This window comes from Callithrix jacchus, chromosome X (genome assembly GCF_049354715.1).
Source record: "Callithrix jacchus isolate 240 chromosome X, calJac240_pri, whole genome shotgun sequence".
NCBI lineage: Eukaryota > Metazoa > Chordata > Mammalia > Primates > Cebidae > Callithrix > Callithrix jacchus.
In genome coordinates this window covers 33,925,537-33,948,714 of record NC_133524.1, presented here as the reverse complement: position 1 = coordinate 33,948,714, position 23,178 = coordinate 33,925,537, and the positions used below count along the sequence as shown (strand labels likewise).

Below are 23,178 nucleotides of genomic sequence, written 5' to 3'. Positions count from 1 at the left end.
ACATTTTGCATTGATTTTTGCTTATTTTTAGCATTTCCATTGCATCATTTTACAGATTTCATCACTGTGCTGAAAGGTCCCATCTGTTTGTGCAAGTTTTCAACCTTTTTTAATATCTAGATGAATCTGTTCCTTACCTTATCAGTCAGAGATATTTTAAAGTCCTTGTCTGTTAGCTCAAGCATATCAGTTATCTTTTAGTCTCATTATGTTGATGGCTTTATTTTTGATAATGGGTGTATTGTGCTAAGTTTTATTTATTTTTTGCAAGTCTCATTTTCTTTTTAGTGAATGTTAGATGTTGCATATAGAAGAAAAATAGAGAATGAGATAAATATATTTAATCTTGGAAATAGGTACAGCCTTTTCTGTCATACTGCTAGTATGGGGTTTGAGTCAGTGGTGTTAGTATTGAGCTGGTTTGGGGGGGTTTTGTTTTTTCTATAGCAACCTTCAGAACACTATGGACTTCAAAGACCTCCGTTGATGAGCTGCTGCTATCCTGTGCTTAATGTAGTGCCTGGGGTCCTAAAGGGATTTCTATCTTCTTGTTCCATCCTTAGTTTTCAGCAAGCTTTGTATGCCATTCTCTCCCCTAGTGGTAACAGATCATTCTGTTTTTATTGGTGCAGAATCCAGGGCCGAAGAGGATATCATGCCCCACTTCCAAAGAGGTTATCTTGCCCCTCTCTCAGTGGCTTCTACCTTCCTGGCCCTCTTAAACAGGCAGTCTTTTGTGGGACCCACGGGTGGTAGAGTTTAGTACCTTTCCTTCAGTTTAGTACCTTTACTTAAATCTTATGCCTTTTAGAAGAGGAGAGTCTGGAAAATGGGTTTGACTTCATGTTTGTGCATCACTGAGGGGAGCTTCTTCCTATCTCTTGTCTTATCCCAAATCTTTTTTCACATTTCCAATAGAGGTGTGTGGAAAACAACTCCAGAATGAGCGCAGACTTGTTAAGTCTGCATTTCCAAGGATGCTGAAATGTCACACCAGCCCACATCTGACTTTTAAGAATGCCTTACAATTGGAGCTATTTTTTTTTTCCTGCTCCTATGGTGACTACTTCTTCCTTCAGTTCTCTGCCAAAGGAAAATCATTCATATATCTAGACTCTCCTTGGAGGGGATTGAAGTACTTTGGCTTACCTCTTTGCCTTGTGGCCACAGCTGTTTAAATGGCTCAAAAAATAAGACATTTTTATATATTACTCAGCTTTTTCTCATTGGGTGGAGCAATGTTCTTATATAGCATTTTTACATCCTAAGCATAAGAGGAACCTGATTATGATGGAAAGCCCACAAGTATTTTATACCCTCTTGAAATGCTCACATTCAACATGTTAATCACTACAATTACCCTTACTTTAGATGGAAACAATGAATAATAATTACTTATTTCTAGTAGAGAAAGAACATATTGAAAAATAATCTTTTAACAGTTAAATTTGATTAAAATGTATTGAGGACTTGTTATCTGTGAATTACATACTGGGAAAAGTGATGAAAAGTTGAAGGAAATACTGTTCATTGTATTTCAAAGCTTTTAATTCAAAGGTGAAGACAAAAGGTGACTCAAAAACATTTTGTATATTCAGAATCCATTTGTGAAACCTTATTTGTGATGTCAAAATTAAGATTTGGCACACTGTCCAAAACTGTATTCAAAAGTGTAGAACCTGCCATCCCGGCCTTTTTGTTTCATTTATTTGGTTGGTTGGTTGGTGGGGTGGGGTGGGGTGAGCAGTAGGAGGGAAAAAAAGAAGAGGCGTGTGGTATTGACTGAAAGTTTATTCTAAAGTGCAGCCACCAGGGAGTTCTAACTGAATTCTACTTTTGAAGTTGAAACATGGAAGCAGGGCTCCAAAATTTTATATGTCATTGAAGTAACTTAGAATACTCACACTTTTATGAATGTTTAAAATACTTCTTAAAAATTTTAACCATGATATATCTCCAACAACAGAAAAGAGAAACTATGAATCCCCCCATGGGCTAGGGGTGTAGATCAAAATTGTCTTGGGAAAAATTAAATGTTTTCTTCATTTAGTAATTTACCATAAAATTGAAGAAAATGGTTCATTTTCCTTTTTTTTGAAATGGAGTCCCACTCTGTTGCCCAGACTGGACTGCAACATTTGCCTCCAGAGTTCATGCAATTCTCCTGCCTGAGACTTGCAAGTAGTTGGGATTATAGGTGTCCGCCACCACATCTGGCTAATTTTTGTATTTTTTAGTAGAGATAGGGTTTCGCCATGTTGGTCAGGCTAGTCTCAAACTCCCGACCTCAAGTGATCCACCCACCGTGGCTCCTAAAGTGCTGGGATTACAGATGTGAGCCAGCAGCCATAAGATTCATTTTTCGATGTATAAAATAGTTTTCAATCAAAATTCACATATCCACTGTCACATAATTCATCCTCAATTACATTTCTTCAAAGACACTCACCAAAGTTTGCACACATTCAGACAGATGGTTTGAAATGTCCATCCCAAAGTTGAGTTGGAAGTCAAGGTGAGTAGAATGGCCCATGAGCAGTGAAATGTCTACCAATGATCAGCTACAGACCAAACAAATAATGTGAAGCACAAAGGATTAAACTTGTTAATTAGGAGAAAATAAAAGCAGGCATTTGTTTATTTTCTTTATTATTGAGTTTATATTAATAGTAATCACCTCTATTCATGTTATATGCAGAGAAACTTTTAATATTCTATGCACAGACTTAAACTTATTTCTTAATCCTTTTCATCTCCTTATAATGATGCATATGAGATTGTTGGAGGTTTGAACTAATGCAAAGTGATGAGCTGTAACCAAAATTAACCAAGAAAATAAAATCATAATTTCATGCATGCATTTATATTTGTAATCTATGGCAAACCATAGGGATATTGAAATATGAAATTTCAAATACCCTCTTTATTATGTTAGATGCATCGTTTTTAACAATATGAGTATTATATAAAATATTAGGATGTACTTGTATTTTGACATTCAATTGCCCTTGGCATTGAGCATTTACAATTTTGTTGTCTAGCAAAGTTAAATGGAGACTGTCTTTAAATACATAGAACTTGATAGTGCCATTTTGTTAGACATGTCATCTTTCCAACGTAATGATTGTTCACATGTTGATTTTATTGATGATGTTAAATCAAAATGGTTTCTGCAATTGGTAACTTCTGTAAAACTAACACATTAAAAGGAAATCATATTTCCTATTGTAGTATACCAATTTCTTTTTCCATTTAGGAATAGCTATGCTCCCTCTCATGTTTTATTTTATATACCTTACTAAATTAAATATTCATTTTATTCTTTTCCACAGTTTCCATCACAGGCATAATCAGTATTATTTAAATTTCAGGAAAAAATGAAACAAGACCTACAAGATTTTCAGTGCTAATGATTTTTCTTTTCTCATTAAGTCTTAGTCTAATGAGACTAAATAGGAAGTTCTGGTTGGATTCCTTGGTCACCCTATCTGTGTTTGTGAATTCTTATAATTGGCATAAATTGAAAGTTCTTATTATCACTGATAGTAACCCAGAGATAATTCCAATTTGGGTTTAAATGGCCCTATGCAGACAAGGATAACTGAACAAACCAAAACAGCCTCATGTGTTTATGGCAGATAAATACCAATTAAGTGCTAGAAATGACATCGGGTTTTTTTTTTTTCTGTATAGTTTTAAGTTAAGAGACTTTTTCTCCCTTGAATTTGCAGATATAGAGCATCACGACCTTACAAGAGGAAGGATAATGCCTTCCCATCTGAATGAGAGATGGAAAAATTATATGAAATTAAACTGATTCTACTCTTAAGCAGCAAATTACTTATTACTTGAGTCTTATATTAATTAGGACATTTGGCCACAAATTATTTATACCAAATTTGAACTATCTTTATCAAATGTGGAATTTATTCCAAAGGATACATTTATTCTAAGGATTAAAACGTTTCTCAAGACAGGTTAGGGCAAATTGCAGTATACCTCAGGAAATGCAATCAAAAGCTTCCAGGATTCTCTGTCACATTTCCTCCTCTCTAGACTATCTTTTTTATTGCAGATTGGCTTCTGCTGTTCCTCACATGGCAGAACATGATTGCCAACATTCCCTTATATTTATATCTCACAGTTGAAGGTTTCAAGGAGAGCCTCATTCTAAGTCCCAAGTCTAAATTCTTTAAATATATATATAAATATATGTATATATATGTATGTGTATATGTATGTATATATATATATATATATACACATGCATTCATGTTTAGAAAGACATACATAGACATATATGAATTACATTGAATTACATATGAATTACATTTCTATTTAATGTATTCAATGTACATTACAATGCAGCGTTATAGACATTTTCATCCATTACAGGTAGAGATGTAGTTTAATATGGAATTTTTGAGAATTTGAAAATATGTACCAAAACTTATAGAGATGATTATTCACTTAAATCCATTAAACTAAATTTTGAGACTCTTTTCTAAGGTAATAATTCCATATTTGGGTGGAGGCTTTATCTATGTAGATATTAAATGCAAGACTCTTTAAATAGCAAAACTTATGAAACCATTTTTTCAAGGTTCTGAGAAAAGGCAGAATGGTAATTTTTATGGGAATAAAGAAGACAATGCTTCTAGATATTTAGATTGTGTTTTAACAACACTGGAAAACCTGTTATTATTTTAAATGAAGAAAGTAAGGTTTCTAATTACTTCTGCAATGCAATTACAATTATGCAAGGAAAATGAAAAGGAAATGTATCAAAAGTTAAATCCTAAAGCTTTTAATACTCACTTTTTCTCTAGTTTCTAAAAATTGGCTAATAAACATAAACTTAATTTATTAATTAATGACCTTAGCATTGTACCAAAAATCAGGGTAAATAATGCATCTCTCTCTCTCTCTCTCTTTATTCAACTATATCTTAAAACATCATACTAATTACAATCCGTTGGTTTTACTTTGACTCCTCAGCTAGGTTACTCAAGCAATGAAAGACTACTTTTAATCTCTTAACATGTTTCTTTATCTTGAATTTTGATTTCCTAATCAATGAATACTTTTCTAAATTTAGTATTAAGTTCGCACATCTTTTCTCTTTTTGGATTACTTGGCCAATCAATAATGTGCTTCTTTTAACAGTTATTGGTTATTTCCACTGATCTCTGTTGAGAGTTTATTTTCAGACACTTTCATACTAAGCTTTGAAAATACCAGTTTCCAAGCTCTGGATTCACTGTATCTATGCAGAGAGGAGTGATTTATTTCTTGTATGGCATGATGTTTTTTATATCCTGTGAGAATCATCGATTCCACATTTGAATGATTCTTTCATGACATGGGCTGCTCTAACTAAAGAAAAATGTGCATTAAAAATATACGTCTGATTAAGTGGATTAAGCAATCAAAGATTAAACAAACAAATCTTTCTGAGTTCCAATTACTGTATTGCATTATGTCAATACTTAGTATCAAAGTATATTACAGAAAAAGGCTGGGCTCTTCTCAGAAAGGACATTGCAATAAGATGGGTAGCAAAAAAATGCATCTGTCTTTACAGAAGCATAAGAAGCTAAAAACATAGTGTGTAATCCTAGGTGGCTGAAGAGTAGTATCTAAGAGAATATGAAGAAAGCCCACTATTTATTTCTGAGGCCAGATAAGGAGTCCTGGCTTTCTTTGGCATAGCTGCAGACTATATAATTATACTTCTTTCAAAGCCAACAACTGTGTGTATATCCATAAAAATAATGGTACAATGGTGACAGAGATGAAAAGCAGAGCTCTTAAATAAACATGTAAAAAAAGCAAAGTAAGAAAAAATCATAAAAACAGGTCTATTGCTGTTAATGGCACTGTTCGTGAAAAAAGTAAAACAGAGATCATTAATATCCATAAGAGTCAGAATAATGTCTATATTTTACATCCAACATTTTTCAAACCATGCAGCCCTTTTAGAATCTATTGAGAACTGCAGACTCTCATATATACACACTCATAAAATTTTGCTCACAATTTTACAAGTTTATTCCATAGTTGTATTGAAAGCCCATAGACTTCAGGATAGGAATAACAATGTTGATTACTTATTTCGGGCCAGACACTTTCTATGCCCTATAAAGATAATGGCTTATTTAATCCTCACAATGACATTGTGAGATAGTTATTATATTAATATCGATTTTACGGATGAGAAAACTAAAGGAAAGAAAAGTCATGTAAATAAATTGAGAAAACTAGCTAGTAAGTGGCAAACCTGAACTTTAAATCCAGACAATATGATTCCAGAGCATAGTCCAACAAGGGTTGGGAACTGCCTCCTGCAGAAACAAATAAACAGACAAATGAAAACCTCGAATAAGAAGCAGATGGTATAGTTTTAGAACTGAAGAAACAGAAATTATCTTTTCCAAATTCTGTTTTTTTTTTAAGTTGAGGAAATTGTATTCCAGGTAATTAAATGATTGACAGAAGCTCATAGAGCAAGTTAGTGTTAGAGCCAGGATTCAAGTGGGAACATTCATCCAAAGCTCATGACAAAGCTACATTGATATTATTTTTATTCTACAGGTGAGCAAACAGAGGCACATTGTTAATAAGTAGCAGAACTGCCTTTTGAACCAAGATAGTCAGGTTCAAAGCTAAAACTACCATATCACTGTAAATGAGGAAAATCATTCCTTTATAATCCGTTTAGTAGGCACTTAGAATGATCAAAGTAATCTTAAAATTGGGAAATTCAAATGTCTTCAATTTACAAGCTCTGCAAATTCTGGAGATTCTACTTTACAATCATTTTAATGTTCTCTAATCAAAAACTAATGTTTTCGGTGTGCTACAATTCATGAATTTTATATTTGTGTCAGAATATAAAATTACACACATATACATGAACTTTATTATATATATGTGAAATTTATATATATATTATGTATGCATATGAACACAACCTGAATACAGGTATACATCTGTATATATAGATAACTATTCAGACTTTTAAAATTGGCTATAGAGGAAAGCAATATGCCACTTGACTTAAAGTCTTTTGTAATGACTAGAATTTAAAATTAAATGTACAATTTATGAAGATGAAATAAACAAAACTATACTTAAAATGCTCTTTTTAGAAACAGAAAATTCTGTTAAAACCTCAAACTCTATTGTTTGTTGTATATAATGAGAATCCAAATTTTTTCTATAATTTCTAAATCTTTTCTAATTCTATTTTCCTTTACAAGTTCAACTCAATAACATCTAAGTGCAAACAATAATGCTAGTATGGGAGGCTTTCAAAATTACTTAATTTACATGCTAATCTAGATTCGCATCTGTTAAATGATTAGTCAATCAAGACATAGATAAAACTTATCTATTGGCAATGTACACTGAGGGACCTGTTCTCAGTGTAGTCTTGTCACTGATCTTAGAAAAGAAATAAATACTTTTTTAATCCAGTAGCATAATAAATCTGAAAAAAGAGAAATCTTTCATTAAGAATCTTGGAAGAAGCCACTTGTCATCAGTATTAGCAACTCAGGCTGAATAAAAATTGATTGTGTGACTCTGGACTTTCTTTGCTCTGCCACTTGGATAATCTATTAGCATTGGCACCTGATTAACTCTCAAAACTGTCTCCTCGTTTGATTAGCTCCCAGGACTTCTTTTGTATTCACAGTAATAATTTTCCAAGCCCTTTCCTAAAAGAGGGACTCTAATGTTCTTTTACTGACTGCAAAATTTCCCCTGTTTATGCTGGAAACATGTTTGGCCTGTATTCCTGTTTATACTTTTTGGCTTGATCTTTCATAAACACTGGCTTAAGACTTCCATATTTGGTGAAGAGGGAATGAATGATTACTCCTAAACTTTATTTCTGTTTTAAGTGCTTTCAGTATTTCGCATGAGGTAGAAAGGGCATGCTCAGTACTGAGTGTTGCTATTACAATAACTCACTGAATTTCCTTAGAACTTATTTTCCACTTAAATTGTTTTCTGCATTGATTTCTCTCTATGCTAATACTTGGCCATGTGTAAAAAGAGCATGCTTGTTTTAATGTTTAAATTTTGAATAATATGGTAAGGGGAAAGACCAAGATTTAAAAGATAATATATTCTAAATGGGCAATTTTTGGAAACCTTGTAATCCTTTTTTAAAACCCATACTTCAGCTTATTTTAAATTTAAATGATGGAATATTACCCTGTCTTTTTTAAGTGAAGAGGGTGTATACATTCCATTATTATTGAATTTTATTTTATGGGCCACATTTACTATTTACCTGCTATATTAGTCAGCTTTATTATAGGCTAATGCTCTGTAAAAAAATAAATCCAAATCCCAATGATGTATAATAACAAACATTTATTTCTTATTCACATGTCGGCTTCAATTTTGTATTGAGTTCAGGTCAGCACTATGTGTCTCTCCTTTCAGGAACAGAAGCTACCTCAGGCATGTACTTCCCCTGAAAAAGAGAGGAAGAACTAAAAGTGAAAACACTTTATGATTCTTAAGCTCCTAGCTCAGAACTGACATACTCTCATATCTGACTGTGTTCCACTGGGCAAGGCAAGTCACATGACCAAGGCTGTAATCAGTGAATGGGAAGTATAATCCACCCATGGTGAACCATGGCATGTTGAAAGAAGGAAGAAAAAAATTATGAACAAATAATGCAAACTACCAACTTGTTCAATAAATTTTAGTGCAATTAAATATATAGTCAGGAATAATAATACAAATCTCTATTTGCACTTATTTTGTACTATGTTCTTGCTTAAGACTACTCTTGATGCTTTACAGGATATGTCATCAAAATGAAACTAACAGTTTTTTTAACCATGATTATTTCCACTTTTCATACTGGAAATCTTAGGTTTAGTGTGGCGTATGAGTCTTTTTTTTTCTTTTTATATTAGATGAAGTCTCGCACTCTTGCCTGAGCTGGAGTACAGTGGCGCAATCTTGGCTCACTGCATCCTCCGTCTCCCAGATTCAAGCGATTCTCTTGCCTCAGCCTCTTGAGTAGATGGGATTACAGGTGCCGGCCACCATGCCCAGTTAATTTTTTGTATTTTTAGTAGAGATGCGGGTTCACTACATTGGCCAGGCTGGTCTCGAACTCCTGACCTCATGATCCGCCCACCTCGGCCTCCCAAAGTGCTGGGATTACAGGCATGAGACACCAAGCCTGGCCTATGAGTCTTTTTTAACACTGCATAACTAGTGCATGATCAAACCAAGAAACGTGGGCCCGAATTCCACATATGGAGAGCAGACAATAACAGTACTCCTGTGGGCCATTCTGGGTTCCATATTCCATGCAACCATTGAGGAGCCCTATAGAACATGCTTAGCAATTGTTTTATTGTTTTTTTTTTTTTTTTCTTTTTTTTTTGTTCTTTGTTTTTAATCCATAGACTTCTGTCCCTCATTTATTGAGGATTGCCCCTGGGAGAACTAAATCTCTGTCGCTTCTGGACTGCCCTGCAAATGGGCTTACTGAGCTTGCCTAAATTTAAGAAAGTCTTAATGCAAAGACGCAGATAGATGTGGATGTTTCTGGTGAGAAATCTTCGGCAACCACAGAATCTGTTCACTATATTTATAGGTGAACTCAAGGTTGGCTCAGTGAAATAAAGCATGAGGCATTATACACATCTGCTATGCCATCTTATTAACCATTACTCCATAGTGTAAGTTGAGGAAATACATCTTGTGATTTAAATATCCCCTTATAATCAGGGCCTGTGTTTAACCATTTGTCTGTTTCTAAAGCATCTTATTAACAATATATTTGGAAATGGCTGTTGTGCACATTTGGCTGATAGCTTGCCTTTTGGTTTACAAAGAAGTATTTTGCAACTCATAAAAACAGATAAATATATATCATAGAGCAATGTATTTTTTTAAATTTTCTGTGGAGAAATGGAATCTTTTAAAAGTAAAATTGAGTAGGCTGTTGTGTAGAAATGGGTATCTAGTTAGCAGTTCTGTTACAATATCCAAATATTTAATTTCACCTCTAAGTTACACTGGAGACCTTGACCTTATTTTGATTTATTCTGTCATATTAGTCTATGATCATTATTTTAACAAAAATAAGTAATCTTTCTCACGAACACTACCAAAGCATATTTCAAGTCTGCATACTAATTAATAGTAACTTATTTTTACTCTTAGCAAGTCTACACCCACATATTCATGAAACATTTGAAATCACTTTATAAATTATAATGCACCACAAAAATATCCATTTTTCCCATTATTACTGAAAACATATTTCATTGTTTTGGGCATGAGGAGGTGTAATTTATGTGAATATCATTTCATATTTAGTTTTTATCTTTCAAATCAAGAAGACTTGAATTTTTTGTGTATTTATAAATACTGTAAAAATCTTACTAATTATTAACATTACTGCCACATAGAAATTGTGTCTATTTTGTAAAATAATGTCATTTATACAGAAGATTCACCAGAAGTTTCAATATATTTGGAAGTAAAGGTTTATAGGATTTGTCGATTTTTTTTATTTGTTTCTCAGTATTAATATGTGTCATACATGTGTCACATTGAGTCTTCAAAATTCAGTATCTCTATTCTATTACCATGAAACAAATGGAGACAATGAGACGCGGAGAGGTTAAGTAACTCACTCAAGGCCATAGAGAGAATGAGAAGTGAAACGGGAGTTGGAACTCAGGTTATTTGACTCTGAAATGAGTGCATGTAACCACTGGCCTGCATTGTATCTAATAAGTGCAATTTTAAGAGACTAAGAATGAACTATTTGCACAATCTACCAGATGGCATTATGTTTTTTCCAACTGAGGCCACTTAACACCTTTTCATATACTCTTGGAGTTCTGATCATTCTTCCATTCTAATACATTTCTTCTATGTCATTGTTATTATGTCCTACTTCATGCAACTTCTATAATTCTTCACAAATATATTTCTACAATTCTTGTGCTATGTTTTCAGTATATAGAGCATTGCAATTTTTATAAATATACAATTATGCCTTTATGTTAGGTTCTCACCATAACTCCCATTTGCTAATGGAGCATAAATTCTATGATTAAGTGGCAGGAATGGGAGGGAACTTTTATTCAATATGAGCTGACATAGCTTTCCAAATTGGTTTCTGGGTCCAACAACTGCTGACAATAAAAAAGCCATTGACCTGCCTGAGAAAGAAGCAGCATTTGCAGTGCAGGAAAAGGGACAGAGAGGTCATACATAGCATTTGACATTGTGTTAGAAGCTGTGACAGTCACGAAAGATGAAGTAAGGGACAATTATATCATATTACACAGAGTGAAATTCACCTAGAGAAATAAAGGCAGATTGTTTGCAAGAAATATTTTTTCTCTTAATTTTTTATTCATTGTAGTGATAGAAGTAAGTAGCAGTACTTCAGTTTCAAGGCCAGATTTTGGGGAAGTCATTGAAAATTAGTTCTATGTCTAATGGGTGCTCAATGGATAATTTAGGAAATGAATTGATGACAGAAGTTCTATAATTAACAGTAGTTTGAGCAGTATGATGAAGTGCAGGGGAAAAGCATTGGTCTAGGACTTAGTAGATCTGAGATTTAATTACAGTATTGATTAGTCATTTGATTTATTCAACAAACTCTTACTAAGTACCTATTTCTCCTTCAATATACCATGTTTGGTGCCAGGAGTTGCAAAGACATAATAATTCTCCTATCTAAATGTGGTCACATTTAGGAGGTAATGAGTGGATTTTGGGCTGCATTATTGGAAGGCAATAAACCAATTTTCTCTCTCTCTCTCTCTGTGTGTGTGTGTGTGTGTGTGTGTGTGTGTCTGTGTGTATAAACAAGGAGATATTTGAAATCACTTTATAAGTTATAATGCACACACACAAAGTATCTGTGTGTGCATACACATACAGTTAAAGTATTTATGTGTGTAATACCCACATATATACATAAACACTCACATAATTAGAAAAAAGCCTATGCATATGTATATATCAGAATGATTGATAAGTTACGCCAGGGAGATAAGTGTGATTATGAAAAGCCTCACATTTGAACTGGAGTGTTCTAGTTCTAGAGACTGCATGAACGAAAGACTAAAGCAAGAAAGCCTATGATTTATTCATGGAGAAATTTGGCTTGTGTGACTAGGGAAGACCTGGTAGGTATACATAAGGTATGGGATATGGGTGACTGCCAACAGGCCTAATCGATAGTATGTTTAGAGAAGTATGCTGGAGTCAAATTGTGAAGTCCCTTATATGCCATTCTGAATAATCTAGCCTGTAACCTCATCAAGGAACCTCTGGAATTTTCAAGTTAGTTCTCTTAGTATATGATTGTAACAGAACTGTAGTTTCTCCATCAGGGAAATTCTCTTTTTCATTGATTATCCATGATCCAACTCCCCTAACTCCACGTATAATTATTAGCACTTACCAATACTGCTGAGTAAATATATCTTGAATGCATCTATTTCTTTTCCAGTCCCACTGCCATTTATTAATGCAAGCCATGGGCATTTCTTAGATGGATTGTAGGTATAATCAGCGATTCTGTCTTATTATTTCCAGTCTCTCCCCAGCTATTCTCCACACTATGGAGTTTATTTCCAAAAGCCAAACCTAACATTGCTATTCTCCTATTTAAAATTCTGCTTTGGTTTTGAACTCCCCTCTGGCTATATTTTCAGGCTCTTCATAAATAAGTTGATGATAATTTCACTTTTTCTAGGGTCATCTCTGCCACTTTTATCCTCCTCTACCATCTCTAGGTCTGGGAAAGGTCAATGCTCTTTCTCTGACATCCTGACAGTTTCACCTGCTCTTTTGATTCTCTGGAGTTCTCTTTTCTGCCACTTGTCTCTCTCTACCCTTAATTAACTTTCGGAACTCAGCTGAGATGTCACTTTATCAAGGAAACTCTGGATTTTTCAAGTTAATTCCCTTAATATATGATTGTAAGAGAACTCTGTAGTTTCTTCATCATGTAACTTATGTGTATATTTTTATGTACATACCCTTTTATTGCGTCTGCTTCTCTCACTAAGCTAGAAGGAAAAAAGGTAGGGACACTATCTTTCTCACAGTTGTTTTCCTACCACCTAGTAGGTGTCAGCAGATATTTGTCACTTAATAGCCTTAAGTATAAAATGTAATATATTAGTTACCTATTGCTGCTACAAAATTACCACAAATTTAGTGGCTTAAAATTATATAAATTTATTCTCAGACAGTTCTGTGGGTCAGAAATCCAAAATGAACCTCACTGGGATCAAATCATGATGCCAAAAGGACTGCGTACTTTTGGAGGCTCCAGGGGAAAATCTATCTCCTTGCCTTTTCCATTTTCTAGAGAATTCCCACATTATTTGGCTCATGGACTTCTTCCTACATCTTCAAAACCAGCCACCTTGGGCCAAGTCCTTCTCATGCTGCTTTCAAATTCTCCCCCTTATGCCACCCTTTCCCCCTTCTAAAGACCCTTGTAATTACATCCTGCCCTCCCAGATAATCTGGGATAATCTCCCTATCAAAAGTTCACTAATTAGAAATTCTAATTCTATCTTCAATAATTCCACTTTGCCATGTACCATAATTTATTCACAGATGTCAGGGATTAGCATGTGGCCATTTTTGAGGAGGCATTATTCTGCCTACCACAGGTTAATAGAATTAATATCTGCAGAGGAGAAAAATGAGAAGAGGACTAAAAAGCACATCTGGTCTTCATTAACTTAAAATACCTTTATTGAGCACTACTATGTAACACATTCTGTGCTAAGTGCTGGGATTACAGCTCTGATCCAGACAGTCACTATCTTGGAAATGAGAAAGGATGTAGGCGATGTTATTAAGAACAACTTTTGTAGGACGATGAGCAGTGAAAACTGCATTGCATCGATTGTAGAGTGAATGGGAAATAAAGAAATCTCTTTGACATGAACAGTTTTTCTGTTCTTTGTGCAGAAGTTTAATTATTTTAGACCTCCTCATTATAAGCTGACCACTAATGCCACCTCAGGCCATAGAAAAATCCCATCATCAAAGACTATTACTCAGATTTAATAGAAAGCATTTTTCATACCATTTTCCATTGTAACCTCCTTCACTCTGCATTGCCATTTTGTAATATTAATGGCACAGTAAATCAATTTTCTAAATATGTCCTGAATTTGGTGCCTTCTTTAATAATGCTCCAAAGTATTACATAATCTTATCTAATGTTTATCATTAATCTTCCATATTTTTCATTTTCTTTTTTCTAACGTTTAGTAGAATCAGAGAATAGATTGAACTTAATTGCTCTCCCATATTACTTCATAGTTATATCTTTAAGTGAAATAAACTTATCCCATTATATTTCTATACTACATGTATTTCTAAACTAGTATCAACTTTAATATTCCCTTCTCCTTTTAAAGATACATTTTCTGTGTCACCTTAGTGATGAAGATCTCCAATTAAAAGAGTAACTAGCCCCCAAGGAAATATCACTTAAAAAATGTTTTTCTAGGCTAAGTGTGATGGCTCATGCCTGTAATCCTAGCACTTTGGGAGGCTGAAGCAGAAGGATTGATTGAGGCAAGGAGTTTGAGACCAGTCTGGGCCACATAGGGAGAACCCATCTCTACAAACACATTAAGAATTAGATAGGTGTGGTGATGTGATGATGTGTGCCTGTATTTCCTAGCTACTGGGAAGACAGAGGTGAGAGAATTGCTTGAGTCCAGGAGTGTGAAGTTACAGTGAGCTATGATGGTTTCAGTACACTCCTGCCTTGGCAACAGAGTGAGACCCTGTCTTAAAAAAAAAAAAAAAAAAGATTTTCTTGAACAGATTATGGTTAACTGCTTTGTGTAATGGAAATAATTTTTAGTGTTTATAGAACTGTTTTCTGGGTTCTTTTTTTCCCAGTTTTTAAATGCTTTCAGTTACGTTGTCTTATCAGATAGCAGAGAAGATGTCTTATCATGGAGGCTCCCAACTCCCGTTGCAATTTCATTCCATGCCTCTCCATTTCTCACATTTTAGAGTACAACAAAACAGCATTGCATGGTGAATGATCACGTACTTTCAGTTTCTTATCACTCTGCCCTGATCCTTACTGTCTGCTCAGTGAGATTCATCTTTATTTTCCTCCTACCTTTATTCCTTCTTTACTTTCTCTCATTCTACTAAACTCAACCTACCCATTGCCTTCTCCACAATATCTTTCTTTTCTAACACCCATGCGGTGAAGGTAATTGGTAGGTTCCTTTCTCCATGCTCCTATAATATCCTTTAAATTTATATATAGTTTTGTTTTTGCAGAACATTTCATATTTATCTCTGATATGTCTATTATCTACTAGGCTAAGAGTTTTCCCAGAATGAGTCTTGTTTATATTTTTGGTAACTACTGCAATGACCAGGACACAGTAAGCATTCTGTAAATAATTATTCTAAAAATTATTACACAACAGTATGATCTCTATATCCTGTCAATAGCTCTATGAGTTAAAAAGCAGTTAATACTCTCATTTCACAGGTAAAGAGGCTGAGCCTTGGCAATTTAAAGGCCACAATTCTAATAAGTCCTGCGAAGTGACTAGAAGCCAGTTCCACACATTTAATGTTCTTTCAGTTTGCCCAATATCATTCTTCTGCGGTAACTTGCTCTTGTGAATTATGAATACTTCAATTTAATATATCCCATATTTATATTCCTGAGGGACTCAGGAACATAAAAGTTAATAACAGGGTAAAAGGTCATTGTACTAATCTTAAAAAATATGAAAGGCCACATATACTGAATAAAAATAACTTTATTAGAAGAGGTTAAATATTTCTGAGATAACATACAATTTTTATGTCACATTAGAAAGTTAATTTTATATGGGTTTTCCCCATAGAGAGAATAAAATAAAACGTTGGTCAGTTTTTGCATTTTATGAAGTAATGGTTCTTCACTTCTTGACATCTCCAGGGAACAGTTTTCAAGTAAATTTTCCCAAAAGAGATTTTTTTTCTTTGACGCTCATATTAATATGCACATGCATATTTTTATGAGTAGAATAAAATAAGTTATAAACAAATCCTAAAGGAAATAAAATAGAATATGTGCTACCTGAAATGACTAAACAGAAGCATATAATCATTTTGTAATAAAACAGCTATGACTTTATTCTTTTCTCATTTGCTTTGTTGCTGATCGCACATTAATATGTTTTACTATAGACTATGTGATTACAGAAATATACATATTGTTAAAGTATCAATATAGCTTCTAGAACAATTTATATATGTATGATATATATGTGTAGCGACTTTAGATTAACTAAGGATATACAACTTATGCTTAAATTAGTCAGCTTTTAAGCAATACAACAAATAACAATAAAATATATCAATCCAAATAAATAAGTATAAAATTTTAGCATAATAAAAATTAAAATGCATATGACCACTTGGGAAAATATGTTCATTCATTGACTAAGTAGCTTAATTTACAATGGTGATCATTAACTTGGATTTTAAGGTAATAAGAATTTTCTGCAGGGAGGTCAATGAACTCTATGAAACTGTATGCAAATATGTATGCATAGACATTTTTCTCTAGAAAAGGTTCATTATTTTCATCAGACAATCAAATGGAACCCACGACTTGAAATGTTTAAGAATTACCGATATATAATTTTCCCGTTCCAATTAATTTTAAAATATTAAGTGCTCAATAGATACATGAGCAAGGATATAAACAAGTATTTTGACAAAAGTAGGAACATGCAGAAAAAATAAATACATGAAACATGTTCAACTTCATTAGTAATCAAATTAATTATAATTAAAGCAAACATGAAGTATCTCCTTATGTCTAAACAAAGTAGCAGTACCTTAAAAAAACTAAAGCAACAAAATTCCTATCAACACCATACCTGCTGCTAACATTATAATTCCCAACCTCATTCTTTCTGGTACCAGTAGAAGTGGGTATGACCCCTTGTAAAATACTATACAAATATTTAACAAAAGTCATAAAGGTTTTCATAATGTTGACCTGATAATTCATTCCAAGACAATTATAAAACAAAAAAGAAGTGAATTCCTGAACATGTTTATTGTGACTTGGTGTCTAATAGCAAACAAAAGGAAAGAGCAGCTTTTATGATATTTATGATAAAATAAGTGAAAAAGAAAGAATATTATTTTGGTTATATAAAATATATATTTATGGGGGATTGTAATGTGTTGATTTTTGGATGTTAAAATATTTCCATAATGATATATATGACAAAAATACCAAATATCAATTACTAAATGTAAGAGCATTATTATTGAAAGTATTAATAACCGTATCATCCAGCATCATAGGGAAGGTTTATTACTCAGTTCTAGATCAGTTCATACAGACATATAAGTTATGCATTGCAACATTCCAGTATGCTATTCACATAGGTTAGAGCATACATGGAAACTCCTTGAGTTGTTCAAAGTAGAAGCTCTGAATTCATGATTATTTTGCATTTGTGCTAATGTGTTCACCTTTTGTGACTCTGATTATCTTACAGTATTCTGTATTATTAATTATGCATTTATAATGTAAATGATATATATCTGATCAATGTGAAAAGCCATGGACTTTGACTCTGAAAATCTATATTAAGTTAATTTCTGTCACTTAATAGTTTTATTCCTTCTCGGCTTGTGTTTATGTATAAAGTAATAAATTATGTACAGATTCAGATGACATAATTAAAACAACTTTACGAATAGTAAGGCACTAAGAATTGTAATATATTTTATAATAATAATACAATTGTTTTAATAGTTATTATGTTAAAGAAAATATATGCTACCATACCAAAATAAAACATTAGCATATAATTTATGGAAGACATATTTTTCTCATATTAAAGACATAGAGGTAAGAGAGGACAACTAGCAAAGATGTTTATATGTTGAAGCTCACATTTAGTGTTATTTACACAGTAGATACATAACATTTTACACATAATGTCACGGTTTTCATGCCGCCCTCAAAGCTTACCCCAAAATTGCTCCTTTTCCATATAATTGAAAAGAATAAAAATTTTGTTCTACTACCTATTTTTCACTTGAAAGCCTCTAGATTAAATCACTTCAAACAACCTCATATTGAGCTTTTGGCAGAGGATTTTGGGTTTGTTTCAAAGACATCGAAAGTATGCTTTCAACTGACTCATTTACTCTGCTTTCTGACAGAAGGTATGCATGCACATATAGGAAAAATAAGTGGAATTGCAAAGAAGGTCATTTACTTTACGGAATAGATGTATATATTACTGATAAATAGATGTATTGACAAATCTTCCTCCAGAAAGTCAATTAAGATGGTTTAATTTTGATTATTTGAAACGTTCTATTTCTTTTTAAATTATTTTGGAAGGGCTAGTGTTAATTTTATGGACGTAAAGATTCAAAGGAGGCTAGAATAGGTTTGAAAATTATTACTATCTGTTTATATTTATTCACAGTTGTCAACAAAGGAAATACTTCCATATTGTAGCTAAGATTTATTGTATACCATATGAATAATGTTAATATTAACCATATATATAGTAGCTTGTGGGAATAACACGATTAAATAAGAAAAATGTATTTTGAATGCTAAATAAAATTTCTCATCTAAGATGACAGTTTGACATTTATTTATTCACTGTTATTTCTCATTTTGATTAAAGAAATCTACTTATAGATTAATATCATGATTTAAAGATACACAGATATTTTTAGTGCATGCATATATCCATTATGAGAAAGCAATTCCTTACTGTATATCATGTTTTTAAGAGAAGCAATGGAGATTTACTACTGAAAAAAATATGAGAGCAAATAAAGTTACTTTGTAAAGGGCATTATAATAACAGTTCTTTTGATCCAAGTAAATAAAATATGAAATCTATCCATTTTAAATATCTCTCAGGTGTATTCTTTTACTGAACATTAACTAATATGGTTACATTTACAGTAATTAAAAAATAGTCTTTGGCTTGGAGAAAAACATTTTAATATATCAAGATTGATGGTTTTCCTGTCCATTTGACTTAATACTAATTTCCAGATTAGGGAAAAAAAGATGATGTGTAGAAGCATGAATTCTGTGAAGTCGTTTTTTTAATAATTTTTCTCCCTAATCCCTTAGTATAAATCCTCGAGGATTTTTCCTTTGAGTATTTACATGTAAGCCATGAAGGGTACCATTTGCATTTTTATTTGAAATTTTCTGACTTTTAGATGAAAATAGGTCCTAGAAATTTTAGAGTTGTAGAATCTCCCCTCCCTTAAAGCATTCATGTATTTGTCAAATATATTTTCTGAGTTCTTAATTTGTTCAGACAGTGTGCTAAGTTCTGGGAAGCAAAGATAACTAAACCATGCTCCTGCTCATCAGGAAACCTCTTCCATAGAGGGAGAAGGCCCATGGTAGAGTATGTAGATGCTGCAAAGGAAGGAATAATCATTTCTACATGGCTGGGGAGATAGTATGGGAAAAGGCTCAGAAGTAGTTATCAGAGTAAATGACAGCTGAGAGTTTGTTTTAATTATACTAGAGTATCTAGTCATAACTGAGGAATAAATACTATTATTCAGATGAGACTATTTTTCTGTAATCATACAGTGTTTGCATGACTATGGGTTTGGTCATAATAATTATATATATATATATATATATATATATATATATATATATATAATTATTATTTTTTTACTTTTTTGAGACAGGATCTCCCTCTGTCACCCAGCCTGGAGTGCAGTGCCATGATCTTGGCTCACTGCAACCTCCACCTCCTGGGTTCAAATGATTCTCCTCCCTCAGCCTCCCAAGCAGATGGGATTACAGGCACATGCCACCAGGCCTAGCTAACTTTTGTATTTTCAGTAGAAATGGGGTTTCGCCATGTTGGCCTAGCTGGTCTTACACTCCTGGCCTCATGTGATCTGCCCTCCTTGGCATTCCAAAGTATTGAGATTACAGCTGTGAGCCACCGTGCCTGTCCATTTTTCAGATATAATTTTAATTTGAATGCCAACATCACTCATATTTAATTCCATTTATCAATGATGTAATACTAAATGTAAATGAACACTAACACATAATAATGGAAAGTTACTTTGGTTGTAAAATATAAATTACATTTAAAGTTGCTTCTTAACTTTTACTTTTTGCTTTGCATTTTAGATGAAAGAGAAGATGTTCAAAAGAAAACATTCACAAAATGGATAAATGCACAATTTTCTAAGGTAAGAATGGTTTGTTACTTTAAAGGCGTAATATAAGTTGTGAAATTTTTGAAATGGACTATGTACCTGTGTATTTTAAAAATCCATGTTATTTTTCTCATAGTGTCATTTTATTTTAGCTGTGCAAATCTGGGGTTATAATGTTGACTTTTATTTAAAAAGCAGAAGATACGGCAAAGATACATTATTTAATCTTATACAATATATATCTTCGATTCTTCTTGACAATGTGAGTTTCTTTAATGACATGAGTCACAGGATATTATAGGTGTAATCTTCTATCAAGTAGCTGGAATGTTACACAGAAGAAGAAGATATGCAATAATTTGTTGCAAAAATTATTATTATTTTTATCCCTCTTGATCTTTTACCAAGTTCAAGAAAAACAATATAATTGCCTTGGGTGTATTCGGCCCCTATAATTTAGAGCATATTTCAAATAATTGAAAACAATAAGTTCATCTTGTTTTTCTGCAGGCATCAATTCATACTCTCGATATATACTTATTTTGCAAATACAACTTAATTTCTAATCAATAGCACAACTCTAGATAATTATAGGTAAACACAGAGTAAGATATTGTTACCTTGAAAATTAGTATTAGGAATGCAATATATGGACATTTATTGGGATGCCAAGATTTAAAAGTCTTGCATTTTAATTATTATTCTGGATTTGGGTTAATCAATCAAATGTTTGGTGAGTCAGTTTTCTTATGTTTCCATCATGATTGTTTGTGTATGTTTATATTGATTGCTTACTTGATACATCAAATCTAGATAATGGAAAGTAAAGCTAATAAAATATGGCCCTTAAACCCAAGGCTTTAATAGTGGCATAGTTGTGATAATGGATATTCTGTTTATTATTGTAATGATTTAAAGAGTCACTAAAAGTGAAAATTCCTAGTCCAATGCCTGATACTCTTAATAGCTGTGAATTACTCAATCTGTGGGTCTGAGTTTGAAAAAATCATGATAATGGATCCAAAACAATCGACTAGAAGATGTAATCTCAAAAGTTCTCCCTTTTCTATGACAAAAGTTTTTAGAGTATCATCCGCTCTTTGTGGTATTTGGTAGCAGAATGTTGCCATGTTCTCTTTAATATAACTTACTGAATTTTAATTAATAAAAGTTCATATTATTCACTTGCTGAATTAATAATAAATTTCTATTAGAGACATAAACAAAAACATATATTTAAAAAATGTTTTTAAAATTCTCAACTTTTTTAGCCAAGTGAAATAAAATATAAAAACACAAATATAGGAGAATAAATTAAAAACTCAGGATATTTAGGATAGGTATTCGTAATTCTCAGAATATTTACCAGATAGGTATATATGGTTTAATTGCTGTATATACTGGCATAACTGACATTTTAAAGTTTTGGAATTCTGAAGCAGACAAGAGATGTATTTTCAAACAAGCATACAGACAAATCAGAATTGTGAAGGAATTTTCTAAAATAATAAATGTCGTAATACTCTGAATCTTTGACTTGAACCAGAGTAATTTTTATAAGGTGAATAAATATGACAAGCACTGTATATCCTCATTCCCAAAAATCGAATAGATCTTCACTCTGTACATTAACTTATCACAACTCACCTGTTAATATACAAATCAAACTTGATATCCAATCCATCCTCTATTAATATATTGCTAGCACTGCCTTAGAGCAATTAGGTATTTTTTTTCTGTCCTTATGAATGCCCATATCTTAAGACTGTAAAATAGTTCATGTATATTAATACATTTACGGTTTTTCTCCCAAATATTTGCATCCTCTAATTCACCTTCCACTTTTCATTTATATTATAAATGTCCTCCCTAAGTCTGTTATAATTTTATCAGGAGAGTCACCATTCTTTCAAGTACAGAAATTTTCTTATCAAGCATATCCTAGGTGCCAGAAATACAAATAAAAGTTTACAAAGACAAAGGAGAAAACTTATTTAAAGGTAAAATGTATATGTAAGTGTGCTGAGAACCTGAAAAGAATCTTTTTCATATTTTCTTACTATTTTCTGTCAAAACTTAGGTAAATGACTACATTACTTTGGATACTTTTGAAGATGGTACAAATTTAGAGGAAGCTAGTTGATTCAGTTTAAGCCACTTGGTGATACCAAAACATAAACATAATTGTGATATATGTCATTTGACAATTTATTGCATCACTGCATGCCTTTCAGCAGAATTCTAGCCCTGGAGGATACACAAATGAGTTGAAATGGAATCTCTTGATCTCATGGAAACTTCACAGTAATTTGGGAGTTTTTGGTTAATTGCTAAGTGGAGTAGAAATGAGTGGGCTTAATGTGGGTGGTCTGAGAAAGCAGTAATCTGAGCTAGAGGGAATCTGGTAACTTTTATGAAGAAAGCTCTAAAATGTGAGCCCATCAAAGGCAGGAATGTTTATCTTCTTTGTAATCTCAATGTTTATTACTAGTGCATTACATAAATGTAATAAGTACACTAGGTCCATAGTACAAATCATTAAATCTATGCTAAATTTAGAAAAAGAAAAATTGCATGGAAAAATTGTGCTGAAGAGGACTTTAAAAAGAAAGAAAAGGCAATGAAAAATTATCTGTCTGTGTGGTAAATTAGATACAGACACATATTCAAACAACTATAAAAATGCCTCCCTAATAAACCTTCTAATTCATATTCATTTTATAGTTGTATTAATGTGTGTCTGTGTCTAATTTACCACACAGATATTTTTTATTGCCTTTTATACACATTTACATAATATTTATAAATTACAGAGAGACAACAAAGTATTTCCTTGTTTCCTTGTTATTTTATAAAGCTACAGGAGGAATATTTTAAGGAAATAAATGCGATTAAATATATCCTTGTTGTGGC

The 23,178-nt window shown here is 32.6% G+C and overlaps 1 protein-coding gene across 8 annotated transcripts in view; it reads left to right on the top strand.

The window, feature by feature from the left end:
- DMD (dystrophin) overlaps positions 1 to 23,178 on the top strand; it is a 2,312,475-nt gene that overhangs the window by 320,976 nt on the left and 1,968,321 nt on the right. For all 8 annotated transcript variants that reach the window (XM_054251383.2, XM_035288503.3, XM_054251382.2 and 5 more), the window contains one exon: positions 20,237 to 20,298. In XM_054251383.2, the coding sequence (XP_054107358.2) occupies positions 20,237 to 20,298 (62 nt within the window). The remainder of the gene's footprint in view (positions 1 to 20,236; positions 20,299 to 23,178) is intronic.